The 19,588-nt window shown below is 36.1% G+C and overlaps 1 protein-coding gene across 1 annotated transcript in view; it reads right to left on the reverse strand.

Annotated features, from left to right (window-relative positions):
- LOC141335535 (astrotactin-2) overlaps positions 1 to 10,649 on the reverse strand; it is a 95,483-nt gene extending 84,834 nt beyond the window's left edge. The window contains exons 1-3 of the mRNA XM_073841033.1: positions 10,521 to 10,649; positions 7,135 to 7,239; positions 5,399 to 5,578 (exon numbers count right to left, since the gene is read on the reverse strand). Of these exons, the coding sequence (XP_073697134.1) occupies positions 5,399 to 5,578; positions 7,135 to 7,239; positions 10,521 to 10,599 (364 nt within the window). The 5' untranslated portion in view covers positions 10,600 to 10,649. The remainder of the gene's footprint in view (positions 1 to 5,398; positions 5,579 to 7,134; positions 7,240 to 10,520) is intronic.
- Between the last annotated feature and the right edge of the window lie 8,939 nt (positions 10,650 to 19,588).

Consider the following 19,588-nt stretch of genomic DNA (forward strand, 5'->3'; position numbering starts at 1 on the left):
TGTGTAGAGACCCAGGCGATACTTCGAGCAAAGTTTCATGGTGTGTCGAGCCTTCTTAGTGTTGTAAAAATATCGATTTTGATACGCTCAAAGTTATGCCCCTAGTATTCCCATTCACCGGACATTGACCACAAAATGAAACCACGGTTAATCTCAAAAACGGTTCGTTTGTTGTAATTATGCTTTTAGATATAAAAAAAAAAAAGCCCAGGTTGCATTTTGGCAATAGTTATCCTTTAAGCAGGGTTTGCAGTTGCATTAGTTGATAGATGTTAAAAAATATTATAACGTTTCTGTCAGCTTATGTGTTTGTGAATGTAGCATTTATAACTGATCTCATAGTGATGTCCTGACTCAAACTGAACCTTGCAGGGAAATATACTGCCTTGTTAAATATGTCATAGTATATTTTCTAGGGTTGTTTAGGGTCATGGAAGTCAAATGACCAGCCCAAAGGAATAGTTTCCAGGGGAGTCAACAGCTACCCAGATAAAAAGTCCTACCGGAACATTTGTGAATGTACAGTTTTGTGTAGTGTGTTAGATCATGTTATATGGTTTTAGAAGACCTTGAACATAGTGGCTATTTCAAACAGACTGTTGTTGATGTACTTTGTGACTGTCAAGTCTTTAAAAAGGACAGTTACCATGTTTTTATCCATACTCTGGGATCTATTAAAGAAATAAATGAGATGGTTTTGTGACCATGTGAAGATAAGCAAACGGTGACCGATTTCTCATTTGTGGTAAGCTTTATGAGTTTTGCTCCCACAGAGCTGTTATTAAAAAAAATAGCCAGGTACTAAAGGTGCAGAAAAAAAAAAAATACCTGAAACATTTTCTTGTGTCTTGGGCTCTAAGACAAATAATAGAACTATATGGTAAAAATGTTGGCACACTCATTGCATGCTCTAAACTAGAAAAGCACATAGATTAAAATTCTGGCAGATACCCATAGACTGTGTAATATTTTCTCTAAAGTTCAAAACTAAATTATTTTAAATGCTACAAGCAAATTTGGACAGAAAAAATAATAATTTTGGGATTTGCTAAATATATTTAACATCCAGCAATTATCCAAATCACTTATTATCTGTAAGGCCACAGGCCTGGTTATATTTAACTGTTATTATTTTAGCAAAGTAAAATGTAATATAAATGTAAAATAGGGAAATGAGCATGCACAAATAAAGCTGTAGTGTGGATGCCTACTAGAGACCATCGGGAAGTTGAGGCGTGAAACTTTTCTTTCCGGAAGAATCTTGTTGAAACTCTTCTCTGAATGAGGTTTTGTTTTAACAATGATTTCTCAGATGCCTTTTTGGATGATCCGTTGAAATCATTATTATATGAGCTCACCATTGCAAATCGGGGTAAGGAGAGTGCTGAGCAGTTTTTATGTACTTGCTCAATAATTGATTTTCTCAATTTTAACCATCTATATCAGCAACCATGTCAGCATATATTTTCACCAGTAAGGTGGAAACTATCAGAGGCCAGTTCTCTTCACACATAACTAGCCACAGCCCACATGCAATACTTTGTCCAATGTTCTTATAGGGATCATAACACGCTTATTTTATTATTTAATCTTCCATGAGGTTTCCTTATAAATGATTTTTTAAAGAAAATATAATCATCAGTGTTTACCTCTAACCTGCTCCAACACATCTGCCTAAAAGTTTATAGTATCCTTGATTAGCTGTTTTGTGTGTTTATTTAGAGCTAGAGCTAAGCTCAGGACAGTGACCCTCCAGGAGCAGGATTGGACTCCCCTGCCTTAGACCTTATCTTTAGCAGAAGTGCTTTTCAAATCTGTCCTGCATGGGGAACCCTACCACTATACATTCTGGGATTCTTCCTCATTTGTCATACCTAACTCAAGTTTTGCAGTCTCTACTAATGACCTAATAACTGACCAAAATATAAAGTGGTTGACGGTCCCCAGGACAGATTTGAGATGCACAGTTCTACAGTAGATTGCTCCAACTGATCTTCAACACATCCTAATGCTGGCACATCACATTCAATCAGGCTTGGGTGATCCCAACAACCCTACAGCAGTTGAAAACCTGACTAGACTACTCTCTCTCCTCCTTCTTTATGTTTCATTCACATAACTACTTACTCAATAACAACCAGTGGACATTCCTCAGATAAAACTGTCTGTTACTAAAAGGCTGCAACTGGGAAGAGCAAATTCCAAATTGTTTGTCCTCACAAGACTGTCTTCAACAAGGTAATTCACCAGGTCCTCCTGTCTACCTTTTCCAGGCACAGCAAAAAAATTACACTTCAGTGGTTCCATGTGAATGCCTCATGGGTATATCTGTCGAATTTTCCTGAAGAGGTGTCCAAGTCACATTAGTGAAGAACTAGGGAGCCTTATAGTTCAATATTTGGTCCCCTCTTGAGTACACAGCCTCACTGGGCCCAATCACAAAGGCGCACAACCTTTCCTGCCACAGCAACATCAGTGATACACAGCTCTAGTAGTCTTGGCCTGGGTTAAGGATTGTCTCATTCAAAGAGCCAATTGTTTCTGGATAGCAGGTTGTTCCCTTTTGGAGAACGTGCAGTATACAGACATGAGGGGCACCAGTACAGGCTAAGAAAATATATAGGCCTCTTATGTCACAGACCACCTTGGGTAGAAGTCAAGTGCTCCCAGCCCACACTAAGAAATGTGTAAAGTACTGGTTATACAGTATGACCCTCTTGGCCATCTCATATCCTTCACATAAAATGCCAAAATACTCACTCAAAATGTGGGATGACATGATTTAATACAGCCTGAGAGACTGCTACAATGGCAAGTCTAGGAGTCTGATCTGGCTTCCTTTACTCCATCATCACCAAATATGACACCCTATCTCTACAACATTTATACAGCCATTCTAAAAAAAGAAGAAAAATAAAAAGTCTTGCATCAAACTCTTGTCAACATTTTGCCATATTAAAAAAATGAGCTGTAAAGCCAAAGCTCACCATTTATGTGTTCACACTACATTAGGGGCAGCCGTGGCCTAATGGTTAGAGAGTCGGACTTGTAACCCAAAGGTTGCGGGTTCGAGTCTCAGGTCCGGCAGGGATTGTAGGTGGGGGGAGTGAATGTACAGCACTCTCTCCACCCTCAATACCACGACTGAGGTGAGTCCCTTGAGCAAGGCAACGAACCACTGCTCCGGGTGTGTGTTCACTACTGGGTTAAAATGCAGAGCACAAATTCCTAGTATGGGTCACCATACTTGGCCTCACATCACCTCCTTTCCTTCCCTTTTCTATTTGGTCCGATCGCTGAGCTGCAACTTGACTGCTTGCACTGCTGTATATGTGTGACATAAACGTGGGACCACCAACACCTAGAACGGTGTGGCTATTTCATAAGAAGAAACATGCTTTCCCGAGAGAAACACTGCGTCACTATGGTTTTATTTATGTTTTCGCACAGGTGCAAGGAGGAAAAGAAAAAGCTGACAAAAACACAGAATTTAGGGCAATCATTTCACAGCTGTGCTTGAACTGTGCAATAACCTCACACAGGTGGACCTACATTTCTGACATGTCAGAAATTCATCAGACCATCTGACTTTTTTTTTTTAAATACACATATCCGATTATCAACATAATTAGGATCTTGATCTTTAGACCAAGTTTAAGACATGGTAGTTCAGGTAAATCATGCTGCACTCATGTAGTCAAGAAGTACCTTAACTGGCCCTTTAGATTAGATATGTTGAAGAACAACATTTGTGATAACATTCATAGTTTATGAAATTAATTAAAACTAATTTTACACAACATTCCAAAATTTTCAACCCAATTCTCTAAGACAGCGCCACAGCAACGCTTCAATGGACAAAAACACACACACACACACACACACACACACACACACACACACACACACACACACACACACACACACACACACACACACACACACACACACACACACACACACACACACACACACACACACACACACACACACTTATGTCAAAATGCCTGGTTTTGGTGAGTTACCTTGTAAAGGTCATCTTAAATTAGTTATAAAGTCTGACTGTAAAATTGGAAGAAAATTGGATATGTGTCAGATCCATGTCATGTGCATCAGGTTTTAAAGAGATCATGCTGCTTTTAAAGTGAAACCTGCTGAAGTCTATCAGTGATGAAAAAAACAAAACAAAAAAAAAAACGAGAAATCATCACTTGATTGCTTTAGTCACTGATTAACTTTAGTAGCTTGAATAAAAATTAATCTGTATAGTTTATGCATATACAATTTATGTGAAAATTTTAAAATCACTTACATTAAAAGTTGTTATATATTTCAGAGCCTATTAAATGATAAAAATATACTGTAATTTTGAATGGCAATAATTAATATGTAAAATGAAAGAAAAATGCATTTAATAGAGACACCAGTAGCAGTACTGGTATCAATACTACTTAGTAAAATGATACCATTAAACATATTTAAAATATACTGTATTTATTTAGTTTCTTCATTAATTTGGAGGTTCAATGCGAAATTATGACATTATAAATATGTGATTAATTACAGAAAAATAAATCATGACCATAAAAAAATCTGTAGTGTTTCCCAACCTTGTTTCCTGGAGTACACATTTTCAATCCTAATTAGATGAGGGATGTGTACTGTTGATGTGCCCCCAGAAACAGAGTTGGAAAACACTGGATTACTAAATCCTGTACAGTATTTCTTATGCATGGAAGGATTATGGATAAGAGGTCAGTGCCCCTGCCTGTGTAAAGAACTCTCAGGTGACTCAACATCTAGAAAATACATACTGTATTTTAAATCAGGATTCAAAGAAAGCCCATTAAAGAATGATTGCAGAGTTGGCTAATTCGGCTCCTGGAGAGCAACCCTCCTGCAGCGTTCAGCTAGAACCTAATCAAACACACCTAAAGCAGGTAATCAAGGTTCAGGATTACTTGAAAATAACAGGCAGATGGCAGGAAGGTAGATGAGAGGTTCACAACCACATTAATAGACTTTCCAAGCTAATCAAAGTCTTCAGGATTACTAGAAAGTTACAAGCAGCTGAGTTTAAGCAAGTTTGGAACTAAACTCTGCAGGAAAGTGGACCTCAAGGGCCAAAGCTGAAACCCTTGCTGTAGGCCTTCTGAATTTGTCTTTGTTTTATTTTACATACCTTATTTATTCAATATGAGTGCCCTCAAATCTTTCACATGTCCAGAACCCACTGGGGTAATATTTGATGTTCAGCACAGGGCATTTCAGAGCAGGAACTTCAATGCACAAACCCCATGAAATGAAATGATTTAGCTTTATTGATTTATGTATGTTTCTATCGTCTGTGATGATAGACATCTTTCCCTTCTCCTTGACCCCTTTACCTCTCTCTTACCTTTCTGGTACTGGAGCCAGAGCTGTTGCTGGGACTTCTTGCTGGGAAAGTAGATGTTGCAGGTGAGTTCAGAACCATACAGCGCCTCTGAGATGTAATGACTGCCGTACTGCTGCATAAACGCAAGCAACTCATCCCGTGTGCTGTCCGCCGTCAGGGATTTCAGCACCTTTGAGAAATCTGACCAAAGCACCACCACACATACAGAAACAATTAATTTTGTATATTGAGAAAATCTGTGATTTATGATTGTCATATATTTCTTGCTTGTCACCAGGCCTTTTAAGAGGCCAGTGAAACTTGCTTTATTACGCCTACAATTCCAGTACTCTGACAGTGATATACTGCCTTCTCCCTTTTTCAGTGGCCTTGTTCCAGAAGTGTTTTTCCCATTCATTTTCAATGAAAAGCCATCCACCTTATTCTTAATATAAAAGCGGGCACAGCCATTTTTAACCTGTATGTGCAAAGCTTCCAGTGTCAGCTGCTTCCAGCAGAGCTCATTAGCATTTAAAGGAACATGCAACAGAATAGCTTGCTCTAAAAAGGGCTGATTTTGACGAGGTAAAAAGAGTGTTTTTTACACTACCATTGAAAAATTTTAACCAAAGTATGTTATAGACTTCTCATTAAAGAATCATATCAACTTGTGGAAATTGAGCATCCGATGACCCTTTTAACACTTATTGTTAACCTAATTTTATTCTTTAAATTATTTACCTATAGCAAATAATGAAATGAAAATCTCACACATTCACCCAAAAATTTATATTAGGTCTTCGTTTATTATCCCCATGTTGTTCCAAACTGATGTGACTGACTTTCTGCTGTGGACCACAAAAGAAAAATGTAAAAAAATGACCTTTTTGTCCATTCTTTGTTCCATTGACTTTTAAAATATGCTAACTAGACCCTTATCATTTATTTCTCCTTTTCTACAGTATATAATTATTACTTTTATTTAAAGCAGGTGAAGAAAGATATTGTGACTTTTCATCAGCCCAGAATGAGAATTAATACAAGTTTCATTTTCATACAATTACTGATACAGTGGCTGTGAAAGGATATGACTATACATAGGATTTGTGTGTGTGTGTGTTTTAAATAAGCCTTGTGCAGTTAGACTTAAGCATTCGCTGGAACCATTTTTAACACTATGTTTTCATGTGATAGTTTCAATTTAGCATGAACTTGTTTCCTGGTTATTCTCAACTTGATGCCATTTCTTTTTAAATATCTTGTATTAAAAGCTACAACATTGCCTTTTCTCCTCACAGCCACTTCTATTTATAGTGTAAGTTTGTTTCTAATAGCTTAACACTAATAAGAGACCTGGTGTATCTTTGTTAAAGTGCAATATTTTCTTGAGCTGAATACTGTATGAAGAAAGCAAAGTCAAGTTGAATATATGAGTTAACTGAATTTATGTCACCATCACAGTAGTGCACACATTTACTTACCAATATTTTACCAATGTACACCAATATATTACCTCTTGGTAACCCCTTTAAAAGCTGGGCTTTTATGATTTATTGACAATGTACAGTATGTCAGTTTTCCTCCTGTCTAAAATATGTATAACAAAAACAAAATAGAAGGAAAAATCACATGGTTTTGGAACGACATGAGGGAGATCTACTTTATCTACATAATGTTTAATTTTTGAGGGAATTATAGTATAACTGAGTTGAACATACACAGACACGTGTTTGTTGTATGTGTGTTTTTCATGGTACCTGAGGACAGGGTGATGGCACTGAGCTTCACTCTATACAGGTTACTCCTGACTCTCCACTGTTGCATCATGGGGTATCCTGTGGCTTCACTGAACTGAGCGTCTCCTGTAACACAGACACACATTAATGCCCCACTTTTGCAACTTTATTAATAACTACATTAACAGATTCCCTTGAGATAAAAAGAGGTTTTACTCAAGGAGGTGCTTACTGGCCTGAAAAACGGAATACTCCACCAAGCTTCTTTTGAAAAAAAAAAAAAAAAAAAGAGGCTTAAATGCATTGAATGTGCACTTGTAGTGTACTTCCATTCTTAAAAGATTAGATAATGTAAGTGCACTTTGTTGTGATGACAAATTGCAAGCTGTACTGTAAAGTAGGGGTGTGCGATATTGACAAAAAGTAATATCTCTATTTTCTGGGATTTCATCGATAATGATAATTAGACAATATTTGATGTGTGTTATTGTGCTTATGTACGGGGATGCATTGCTGCCCCACACATATTATTTTTTTCCACTCAATTATGTCATAATAACGAGATGTTATTTTGAGAATGTTGTTCTAATTTTTGAAGGAAAAATGACGGGAAAAAAAAAAATAATTATATAAATATATAAATTTTCTGCTCGCATATCTTGAATAATGTGATCATTTAAAAATGCATTTTAATCGTCTGAATCATGCATTGAAATAATGCACTCTAAATGCTTTTTTTTCTAGACTTCATTACAATGTAACGTTATGAGTGCACTCTGTAGGTCCCAAATTCATTCAAATACTGTTTAAATACATGACATGCAACTTTCAATGAAATGACAAGAAACATACCATAAATGCTTGTCAGTACATCCAGCAATACACTTTACTTTGATATTTCAAAGACAACTGAATAATAAAATACATAAAGTTGTCCTACTTAAGTGGGTCAAAAGACAAAACAAAACAAAACAAAAAAAAATAAAATAAATTGCATTTAAAATAAACTGTAATACATTTTTTTCATCTAACTGTAAATAATATGCAAAAAAGCATTTTTAGTTCGAAAGAGCTGCATTCACTGGCATGTTTCTGCAGTTATATAATCTTCCATTTTAAACACTCAAGTTCTTTAAATTCGGGCTGATTCTGTTTGGCTGTCAATGTGTTTATCATTCATCAGAATTTTAACAATTATTAAAACTTTATAGCTATAGTCAGCACTACAGTTCTTTGGCGTGAACAGGCTGTTACAACTAAGATGAACTGGTTCAGAAGGTTCGAAAGTTCTGTGGTTTTATAAGCAACAATAGCAGATATCACATTACAAGCCTTTGGGATGACTGGGAATGGTAAATGATACCTGTCTCCTGGTATTACAGATCACTTTGGCCTGCCTGTTTAAAAAAAAAAAACACTTTTGAACATTCTGCTTATCCTATTTGTGTGGTGTGAGATGACAGCAGCCCCCTCAAAACATCCCATCAGCCATATCATGCTTCTTTTGTCTCGCGCTGACAGATGCACTAATGGTTTAAATCTCATTTGAACTGCTGCAGCAAAAACTGAGAGCCGTAATCAGCGTTAACAACTCTCCACTCTCACTCCTGACAAAAAAGACAAGCTGTTATTGAATTAGCCACTTGTCATTGGAGCCTGCATTTGTGTGGAGTCCACATTAGAAAGAACTGAGTGAAAACAAATAAATGAAATGACAGCTCTGAATTGGAGTTGTGATCAAAAGCGATATGAGGGGGAAATGAAAGCTTTTTGCTCCGCTGGTTTCTCTGTCTCCTAGTCATTGAGACAGAGAGCGGCCGTCCACTGAGCTGATGCCACGATTACTGTCAGTTCCTCACGTCATGTTCTATTTCAAAGGAGATTTATCATGAAATACAGGCTTTTTCTTGTTCTTTTGAGCCCAGTGAAATTGTGAGGAAAGAAAGACAAAGTAAACCTTGCCCACGTCTCTCCCACCACTGTCGCATCCGGGTTTTTAAGCTCTTTTCCCACTCGGCGCAAATGACAGCAAACCAGAAGCCAGGACTTAAACTATCCGTTTTAGATTCACGTAATTAATCACATACATAAGGCTTGTTTGTTTTCACCATCCATCTTAGTAAAAACTAGTCATACCAACCCTGTATGAATCAGTAGGCTTAATGCAATCACAGGGAGTTACAGACATCTTCTGTTAATATTGTAACTCAAACGTTGTTTACAAAACTAACTATCTTCTAACATTATATATGGACCTCAGGGAAAAGACTGTGAGAGTGTAAATAGGACGCCTTTAAAGCAATGATCTCTCAGAGGACCGTTCACAATGAGTTGACAGTTCACTAAAGCACACCTTGAGGAAACGTGTACAAGTGTTCCAAAGTGTATAATTGCAGATATTGTGTTAATACAGTTCGACTGCACAAGTGTTAACATTTATATTTACATTTAGCAGACGCTTTTATCCAAAGCGACTTACAAAAGAGGACAATGGAAGAAATCAAAATCAACAAAAAAGGCTAACGCAGTACACGTATCAAGTTTTTTTTAAATTATATAAGAAAATTGATAGACTAAAAAAAGACAAAGCAAGCTAGTGTTAGAGGCCTAACAATAGATAGATATAATACAACAAGAACAGATAAACTAGTGTTTTTTTTTTTTTAAGAAAACAAGCAGTAAGTAAATGAATAGAGTATAAGTCTAAAAGGACAATTTCTTTTAGAATAGAATAGAATTAGAATAGAGGGTGCTAGAGTTAGAGGGTCAAATAAAGGTGGAATATTTGTGTTTTTAGCTGATTCTTGAAGATGGATAAGGACTCAGCTGTTCGGATTGAGTTGGGCAGGTTATTCCACCAGAAGGGTACATTTAATGTGAAAGTCTGTGAAAGTGATTTTGTGCCTCTTTGGGATGGCACAATTATGCGCTGTTCACTTGCACCAAGCATGAGAGCATGCTTTAGTGCACCCCTAAAACAAAATAAAGACTTTGTAAAAGAGCATAAAAGGACCCTTTTAAAGCAATTTTTTAAACAGACATTATCTAAAGTCTAAACTAATACATTCTCGCATTAAAAACTCTTAAAACTATATTCTGTGACACTAAAACAGTATTATTTGTAAAAATATAGTGGATTTGAGTGTCCACCATGACACTCGCCTGTTAGGAATACTGCAAGCGGAGTGTCACAAACTGTGAAACGGTTAGAATATCATACTCCTCTTAGACCTTTGTCTTGACAAATTAGCACAGAACCCACTTTGCGTTGCTGCCCGTGATTGCGTCAAGCCAAATGTCCATGTGTCTCATGTAATGAAATGCTGTTTAGGAAAATGCTGCGTTGAGTTTTTGTGCCATCTAGTTGTTACAAAAGCCCTGGTTGTCCTGTGGTATGTAAGATTTACCTGAGAGCAGCTGCAGGTTGGGCAGAGGCTCTGACAGAACTCCTCGGCACTGCTCCTCCACAGGCAGAGGAATCACCATTAACCCGTCGGCCAACTGCGGGAAATCCTTGATGAAGTTGTTATCCCTGAAATTCAAATATAAATGGGGACATATATTAGACAGTTGTTTGAGGGGTAGGGTTAGGGTAAGGGGAGAGAAAATACAGTTTGTACAGTATAAAAACCATTATGTTTATAGAATGTCCATATAAAACCTGTGTGGAAACCTGTGTGTGAGTGAAATAAATTATAAAAAAGAGAAACAGCAGATAAAAACTAATTATCTTTGATTCAAATTAGCATGGCAGCTGAGTAAATGCCAGCATATTGTTATCCTCCTGTAATGGTGTTTATACAATGTCTCTGCGCGTGTCTTATTGTAGTTATATTATACACTCTTTACTCAGCCCGTATCACTGAGAGACGTTTTGAAAAGCGTCTTGTGATTGTGCTGGGATTTCCATGTTCCTGGCAATCTAATGAAGTGTAATTAGCCATCATTTAAAATCCCTCTTCAAACACTTCATCTCTTTAATTGAGCTTTCTATGAAACATCAATAGCAAACAAAACTTTCATTGGTGTCAGTCTGGAAAAGACATATTTTTATCCAACTTTTTCCTGAACGTGGAAGTCTCACCTGATTGGAATGACAATCTTTACATTTCCGGAATTAAGTGTTTCTAGTCAAATTATCCTATTAATGTTAAACCTATGAATTTTGTTTGTTTTCACAACTAATAACGCCATGGCAAAAATTGCTAACCGTTCCGTCATTGGTGGCACAGATGAGCACAAAACACTATTTAGAGTCCCAGCCTCCGAGGAGACAAGAGATCAGTGTATTTATTGATTTAGTTACTGTATATTACACTGCTGCCGCACAGATCTAATATAAACATGAGTTTTTATTCCCATCTGTTTACCTTCACAGACATAACCAACTGTTTTTTGTAACTCATGTGTTTTTAACATAAACGTCTGTGTATTTGACAGTTTAAGCGCAATAAGACATGAAAGATAACTTAGTTTACGACTGCTGTGGTGACAGCCATTGCTTTGGATGTGTGTGCTCACAAAACCGTATATCAAAAGTTTAAACTAATATGGTTTGAAATGATTTCAGCATGATAGACATGATAATCAAAATCAAACATGTTGGAGTATCCAAGGTACGAGCTGTAAAGGCATAGTCCTTTTCTGGAAATAGGGGGTGGGAAGCAGCAGCTCACTTGCATTTAAAGAGACATGCACAAAAACAGCGTGTTTCTGCTTCCACTCAAAATTGTCATTTTCAAAATGGTATTACAAATGATCTGTGGGATATTTAGAGCTGAAACTTCACAGACACATTCTGGGAACACCTGAGACCTATAATACATATTGTAAAAAGGGGCATAATAGGTCTCCTTATAAACAAATGAAGATAGTGATCAAACAGATCATGTCTGTTTTCATCATTCACATAACATACTCAAAGATGTCTTCAAAAACCTGTTGCTAGTAGTGTGCCATTCTGATAACGCGGGACCATAAAGTGCATCTGAATGCACAACTGATTCTCATTTTTTTATGCTTCTTCCCAGCCATTTCTCAAACCAAATCTGAGGCATCAGTCCAGCCTCATAACAAGGTTTTCCCCAAGATTCAAACAGGCATCAAGAGAAAAACTTTTATTATTCTTGGTAGACGGATTATGTATAACTTGAGGACTAGTAATCAAATACTCTGCTTTTTCTTATGCTTGTGCATCTACTGAGAGGCACATAGAATATTTCTCAGGGAGGTTATAAAGAGTCCTTCAATATAACTTAATTGCTATTTTGGAAGCGAATTGGGTTTGGTGTACAGTAGCAGTGGGATTCAGAATTAAATATCAGAATTTTTGACCAAACAGTACAGACTGAAATCATAAAAGAGGTTAAATTAAGTGAAGTGTGCAATAGCTGATGAAACGAAAAGGTCTAAGGAAAAAGGAGGTGTTTCTTTAGACTTATGATTTGTTGCTGTTCTTCAGTGGATTTACACTTTCATATCTGACTCAAATGTACATGAGTACAGTGGTCAGCCTTGTGAACCACTATGTGGGGATGTAGGTATCCAGCAGAGTTTGAAATGAATAGGGGTTTGAGGCAAAAATGCCACCAAAATGAGCAAAAATGCCCCCAAATTCAAATGATGTCCGTACACAGTTAAACTAAATCTATTACAACTTTTACAATTGAAGTGAAATGGGAAAATGAATGAAAGGTGTTGTTTGGAGCATTACATCTGCTCATGTTGCATCAGATTTCTTTTTAGTTTTCCAGCGTTGTGCATCATAACCAATCACATATGTTTCTGAGTGCATAAATGCTATGGCCAATTAGAGACTTTTAGATTAGCCACTGCTGAAAACACTGAAGTTTTGTTCAGTGCACGCATTTACTAAACAAATTCTGTGCTTTTGTGAATTCTTTCAGTGCAAATACGATGTAAGATATTAATGTTTGCACTGTAGACAGTTTCAGTGACTGTAAGAAAGTTTTTTGTGAAAATGCAGAACTCCTGCTAGACTTAAATCATGAACTGCTTCAGTGATTGGGAAATCTTCTTCATGAGATTGTTCTGCACAGCAATGGAGATTTTCAGTAATAGAACAAGCTTTACCAGTGCTACCTAATCTATCTTTCATTGGTATTCTAGCAACTTTTAACAAAGTACTTCTACATTTCTAAATTCTTCCTCCAGTCACTTTTATTGAGCTGTGAATCTCACTGAAGCATTTCTTGAAATGTGGCAGCAGTATAGGGATGAGACCTGTTTGAGGGCATGTGACAAAGGAAGAGGAAATGTGAAATCCCAAGTCAGTTTGGAAAAAGTAGAATTGAGACAGCAGATCCCGAGCAGCAGGTTATGTGGATCCGTAATTACTTCCTCAACTGGTGCACAACAAGAGAACTTGGGTGACAGGGAAGCCTTTAAGAAGGCATGCATTATATCCAGTGATTGATGCTGCAAAGGAGAAATTATGCACAAAATCCAAGCACTTCACTCTAAAAGCAGCACTTTTTTAACATTAAAAACCAAATATTGAAAGTCAAATACTGAAGATTAAAAATAAAGTGTTTGCATCAGACCAAAAATGGTTTGAAAAGGAAAGGGAACAAAAAGACTTCATTGAATTTGTAGTAGTTCTGGAGCCATTTCAGCAGGTATTTTATGAGCTTTTCAGGCATTGTGACACCTGTATGTAGTGCTACATGTGAATATAGCTGATTAAAATCCATCTAAGAACAAGAAAATAGTGATGAGCAATTGGCTCATCTAGAAATCTTCAGTTGTAACACTTGGGCTTGAGGGTTTTGGTTTGGATCCAGACAACTTGAGAGCACAGGGAAGCAGAGTTTGGCAGCAAATAAAATAGTGAAGCAATGGTCAGAACATGAAAAATCAGTCCAAGCTGTACATCCCACAACAGACTCAAACATGCAGGATTCATAGCACAGAGGGTCAGACCAAAACACACATCCACAACAGAATAATTCAGACAGGGTTCAGAGCACAAAAACAAAGGTCGGAAACAAGAGCGATCAGGTCCCGAAGGTAAGCAGTGTCAAAACACAGACAAACCAACAACAGACAAAAAAAAAAAAAAAAAAAAAACACCCGTTATGCTTGCAGAGGCAAAACAGAAGTCTATGCTAAGCCTGGAAGGTTTGTGCTTAAATAAATCAGGAAATTAGCCAAATGAGAAACTGGTGTGATTGGGCTAGATTTGCAGGAAGTCAAGTGACCCATTCACAGGGTGTCATGAGTTTGAGACAGGGCCACAAAATCATTAAAGTTCTTTCCCCAAAGGTTCAGATATATGTTTGTTCGTTCTCTTTCTTTCTTTCTTTCTTTCTTTCTTTCTTTCTTTCTTTCTTTCTTTCTTTCTTTCTTTCTTTCTTTCTTTCTTTCTTTCTTTCTCTCTCTGGATTTACTTAAATTTTAATGATTTCAGTATCGACAATTTTACACATACTGTAAATGCACAACATAAGATTGCCACCTCTGTGGTGTTGATCTGTGTGAACACATGCCATGACAGCCATATTTTCAATATACTGTAAAGTTACAAGAAGCTCATGATTTCAAAATGCATCTTGAGAAACTTTTGCTTTATTCCACTGCGCTGCTGTTGTTTTATCTGTATCTCAGTGAACTGATGGATGAAGTCATAATCCTCATCCCAAGCATGATGTTATTTTTTTTCCAAAGAGTCTACTGGATGAAATGTGTAAACTTCAGTTTGATCATAAATTATTCCTGCAAACGTTCTGACTTGATTTGGTCTTCAACTGACTGAACTGGTCTACTGAGAGTTCAGGGAAAGTGCAAAGCCTCAACTAGCACCAGAGTTTAAATGAGTCAATTTTTTATTCTTTTTCTTGACTGTCTAAAAGTAGTGTCTGTACAGTCACACACAGAGAGTTCTTGAACTAGTAGTATCAGATGCCTGTGAAGTGAGAACAGGTTGTTTGTTTCAATCATAACAGTCAGCTTTAACCCTTGTGCGTTCAAAAAAAAAGTTACACATAGATGCAAAATGGACAAAAATTTCCACATCCAAAAACTGTCATAAAATATGATTTATTAATATTTTTTTCCACTTTCACTGATGTCTATTTTTTAACCAGCATCTGTTCTATCCATAGATACCAAACATTCATTAATTTTCAGAATTTTAACCCTTTAAATGCTGTTTGTTTACATAATGCCACAGGTGTTTTTTTTATGAAAAAATGAAAAACAGTAGTTAATTTCCATATACTAAATGATAAGCAGAACAACAACATTCATTTTGAGGCATTTATATTTTTTTATGTAGTGTCAGATTTTTAAAAAAAAACTAACACTTAGGGCCATGATGGACAAAAAAGGCCATGTCAAAAAACTGTCATAGAATTTTTTTTTTCCACTTTCACTGACTGTTTAGGGGCTTCTGAACTTCTACATCAAATTCAAGCTCACCTTTTATCTCTGTACAAAAACAATAACAAATGAAAAAGTTCAATCAAGGATTAAAATGTGTGTTTGGGTGAAAAAGAAAAAATCCTCAAAGCTCATTAACCTTATTTGACCTTATTCATAGCTTTCACATGGCCATATGACCCTGCCAAGGGTGGGACTCAAATACATGGAGTGGGATTTTTGATTGCCAGTACAATACAATTTCTTTCAAACTAATTACACCCATACAATTTTCAGTAAACACATGCAACATACCCACACAATTTTAGCTGCATTATTTTTCCAATTGACTCTATAATAGACTATAATATGCATAAGCAGAAAACACAAAAAAGTGAGTATTTCTTTTATATGCCAAATTTGAAAAAAAAAATGGCACAATCTAGTAAAAAATGGTAAAAATTTAAAATTTGAAGCCTTGCCGATAGAATGAATGCCTATTAGCAAATATTGCATCATTTTATAGTCAAATGGCCCTGGGTTAAAAAATTGCAGTTTTAATGGGTTAATGGGTAAAATAGATTTTTTGAAGGAAATGAGGGTGAAATATTAAAATTTCCATAAAAATACACACCTGAGTCAAGATTTATGCAGTAGGCATTAACACAGACACACTTAAAACAAAAAACAAAATTGAAATGGACAAAAATGTCCGTAAGGTCGCACAAGGGTTAAAAGCAAAGACAGCACCTGCTGTGTCTGCTGTCCATCATTGATCTTTTATATACTGCAATCAATAGTTTACGAATCATCCGTATCTAGTGAAGTGTGGCCACAATGCAACAGGTCAGAGTTTTGCTGGTTAACATAACCTGTTATCACTTGCTGGAAAACACACCATCAAAAACACTTCATCTGGCTTCTAAAAAATCTCTCTCCATTGGCAGCCATTCAAAAGTAACCTGCAAAATATTTTAAAATGTTACTGCAAGGTATATTTACAGTATCTAACAAAAGTGAGTACAACTTTCACATTTCAGCAACCATTTTAGTAAATCTTCTGAAGGGACAATACCATAGGAATGAAACCTGGATATATTTTAGAGTAGTCAGTGTGCAGCTTGTATAGCAGTATAGATTTACTGTCCTCTGAAAATAACTCAACATACAGCCATTATTGTCAAAATAGCTGGCAACAAACGTGAGTGCACCCTAAGCGATAACAGTAGTATGTTGTTAAACCATGCAAAGCCACATGTCCTATTCATCATGTTTTTGTCTGCTTGACAGGACCATATAAAGTTTTGTATCTTGCATTAGAGCTGTTAAAATTTGGTGCTTTAAGTACAATTCTCTCATGCTGACCAATGGATGTTCAACACGTTGTCCCAGAAGGAAGCCTCATCTGAAGCTGGCTCACAAGAAAGTCTACAAACAGTTTGCTGAAGACAACCTGTCCAAGAGCATGAATTACTGGAACCATGTCCTGTGGTCTGATGAGACTATAAGATAAACCTGTTTGGCTCAGATGGTGTCCAGCATGTGTGGCGATGCCCTGGTACCAAGTACCAAGAAAATTGAGTCTTGCCTACAGTCAAGCATGGTGATGGTAGCATCATGGTCTGGGGCTGCATGAGTGCTCTAAAATATATCCGAGTTTCATTTCTATAGTATTGTCCCTTAAGAAGATATACTAAAATGGTTGCTAAAATGTGGAGTGTACTCACTTTTGTGAGATACTGTATATCCAAGTCTCATTTCTATACGATTGTCCCTTGAGAAGATATACTAAAATGGTTGCTGAATTTTTATTTTTTTTGGAGGTTCCTTAAATGCATAAAATCGTTTTATCATTTTTCTGCCTTTTTTTTCTGCTTTTTAAAAAAAAAAAAAAAACCTTGCAGTATTTTATTTGAGCCATTTCTCATGTTCATTTAATTGAACGTGATATACTAAAACACACATTATTAGAAATGAAATAGCCAAAAATAGATTTTGACATTTTAATGTTACTTGCTTGCTACCAGTGTTACTTAATAAAATGACCAAAAAACGAACAAAACTGCTAAAACTTTAGTTTAGAAAAACATAAAATCAGAACTAACTTAATGTACTGATAAAACTATATGAAATATGACATTAAAAAGCACTAGCTTGCTCAAAACAACTTGTCTGCAGAATTGAACATGCATGAATCACCATGAAAAAGGTTTTTATATTGTATATTTTATATATAATTGTACGATTATAATAGACAGCACTGCAAACTGACCAGTAGATGTCACACTGTTGTTAGGATGATCAGCAACTATATTTGATCTCTCTCTCTCTCTCTCTCTCTCTCTCTCATTTTGTCCATCTGTCTTTCTATTTTTTCTTTCTTTCAAAGTGCTTTTCATTAGAATGGAGTCTAAGCCACAAGAGTCAGTGGGAGTCAATCAGGACGCGCTTTACTGGAAGAGCAGAGCGGAAACTCAAGGGCAGAACAGAGACAGAGAGAGAGAGAGAGAGAGGCCACAGTATAAAGATTACTCACTCGCTCTCACACAAATCTATCGATTACCAAATTAAATCACCCTGAGTCTGACCCGCAGAGATCCAGTCACCCTAACGGATGTTCACAAATAAAAGTTAGAGAGTATGGATTTTTCTCCTAAATAAGACTCTGTCCTTGTCGCCAGAGTAAGCCTTGGTATTAATTATTTTGTTCACACTAAGTGGAGCCTGATGTTTGTAATTCTGCTGCAGAGTGACTGAGCAGGCAAAGGCTGTAAAGGCAATTGATAACTAATAACTAATTTAAATAGCTTCTGAATTATTATTTTGTTTAAGTTTAACTAATGATGTTCCTCAGAAGCAAAGGTGCAGAAAAATAAACAAAGAACACTAATGTTTCATACTATTAGAATTTGTTGTTCATCACAAAATATTTGTATTGCTTTTTAAAATTCTCATTACTTTCTGAAATGATTCTCATTAGAGTCGTATTACTGTAAAACAATTAGCCAAGCAAATAAGCTGAACTAGAACCAATCACATAGGAATGTAATTTAATGATTTATTCTTCCTGTGTTCTTCAGTCTGACAAATGGACTTTAAAACACCTGAGATGCTAGTATACTGTAAGATGCCAACAATCACACACTAGAGTGTCTTTCAACTGTTTACTTGAAATTGAAGACACACAGCACAGCCCCTAGGTACTTTGAGCTCTTACATCTCATCATGAACTCACGGGTGATGAAACACTTTTTAACTTCTGACGTTCTTACTAGAAGATTCTCTCATCTTTCCTTTGTTTGCTTTCTCTCCAAGGAGAGTCTACTCAATAAAGACTTTAAGAAATTTAACTGTATTACATCTACTGGATTTCACTGTATGTGGTCTTTAATTCATATATATTATAAATAATTTTGTTAGCCAAAAATTATTTTCTATGATTGATTAAATGACTTAAAATCCTTATCCATTTCAAAATGCCTTAATGATCACTTCACAAGTCGTTAATTGATGGACTGGAGTGGTGTGAATTACTTGTGGATTGTTGTGATGCTTTTACCAGCTGTTTGGACTCTCATTCTGACGGCACCCATTCGCCGTAGAGGATCCACTGGTGGGCAAGTGATTCAATGCTAAATTTTTAGCAAATCTGATGAAGAAACAAACTTATCTACATCTTAGATGGCACATTTTCATTTTGGGTTAATTTATTCCTTTAAGGGAATAAAGAAAAAAGAAAAATAGTACAATGGCTATTATGTACACTGCAAACAATGCTTTTCTTACTTAGATTTTTTGTCTTGTTTCCAGCCAAAATATCTAAAAATTCTTAAATTAAGAAGGATTTTCTAGATGAGTAAAAAATGTAAAAAAAAAATAAAATAAGCAAAATAATCTGCCAATGGGGTAAGAACAATAATATTGTTTTCTGTTTGAAATTAGATTTTTTTTGCTAACCCTATTGGCAGATTATTTTGCTTGTTCTAAGCAAAAACTTAATTTTCACTTTTTTTCTGAAAGCAAGAAAATTATTTTTCTTAATCTAGAAAATATTTTTTTTGATATTTTGGCTGGAAACAAGACAATAAATCTAAGT

This window comes from Garra rufa, chromosome 5 (genome assembly GCF_049309525.1).
Source record: "Garra rufa chromosome 5, GarRuf1.0, whole genome shotgun sequence".
In the NCBI taxonomy this organism is placed as follows: Eukaryota; Metazoa; Chordata; class Actinopteri; order Cypriniformes; family Cyprinidae; genus Garra; species Garra rufa.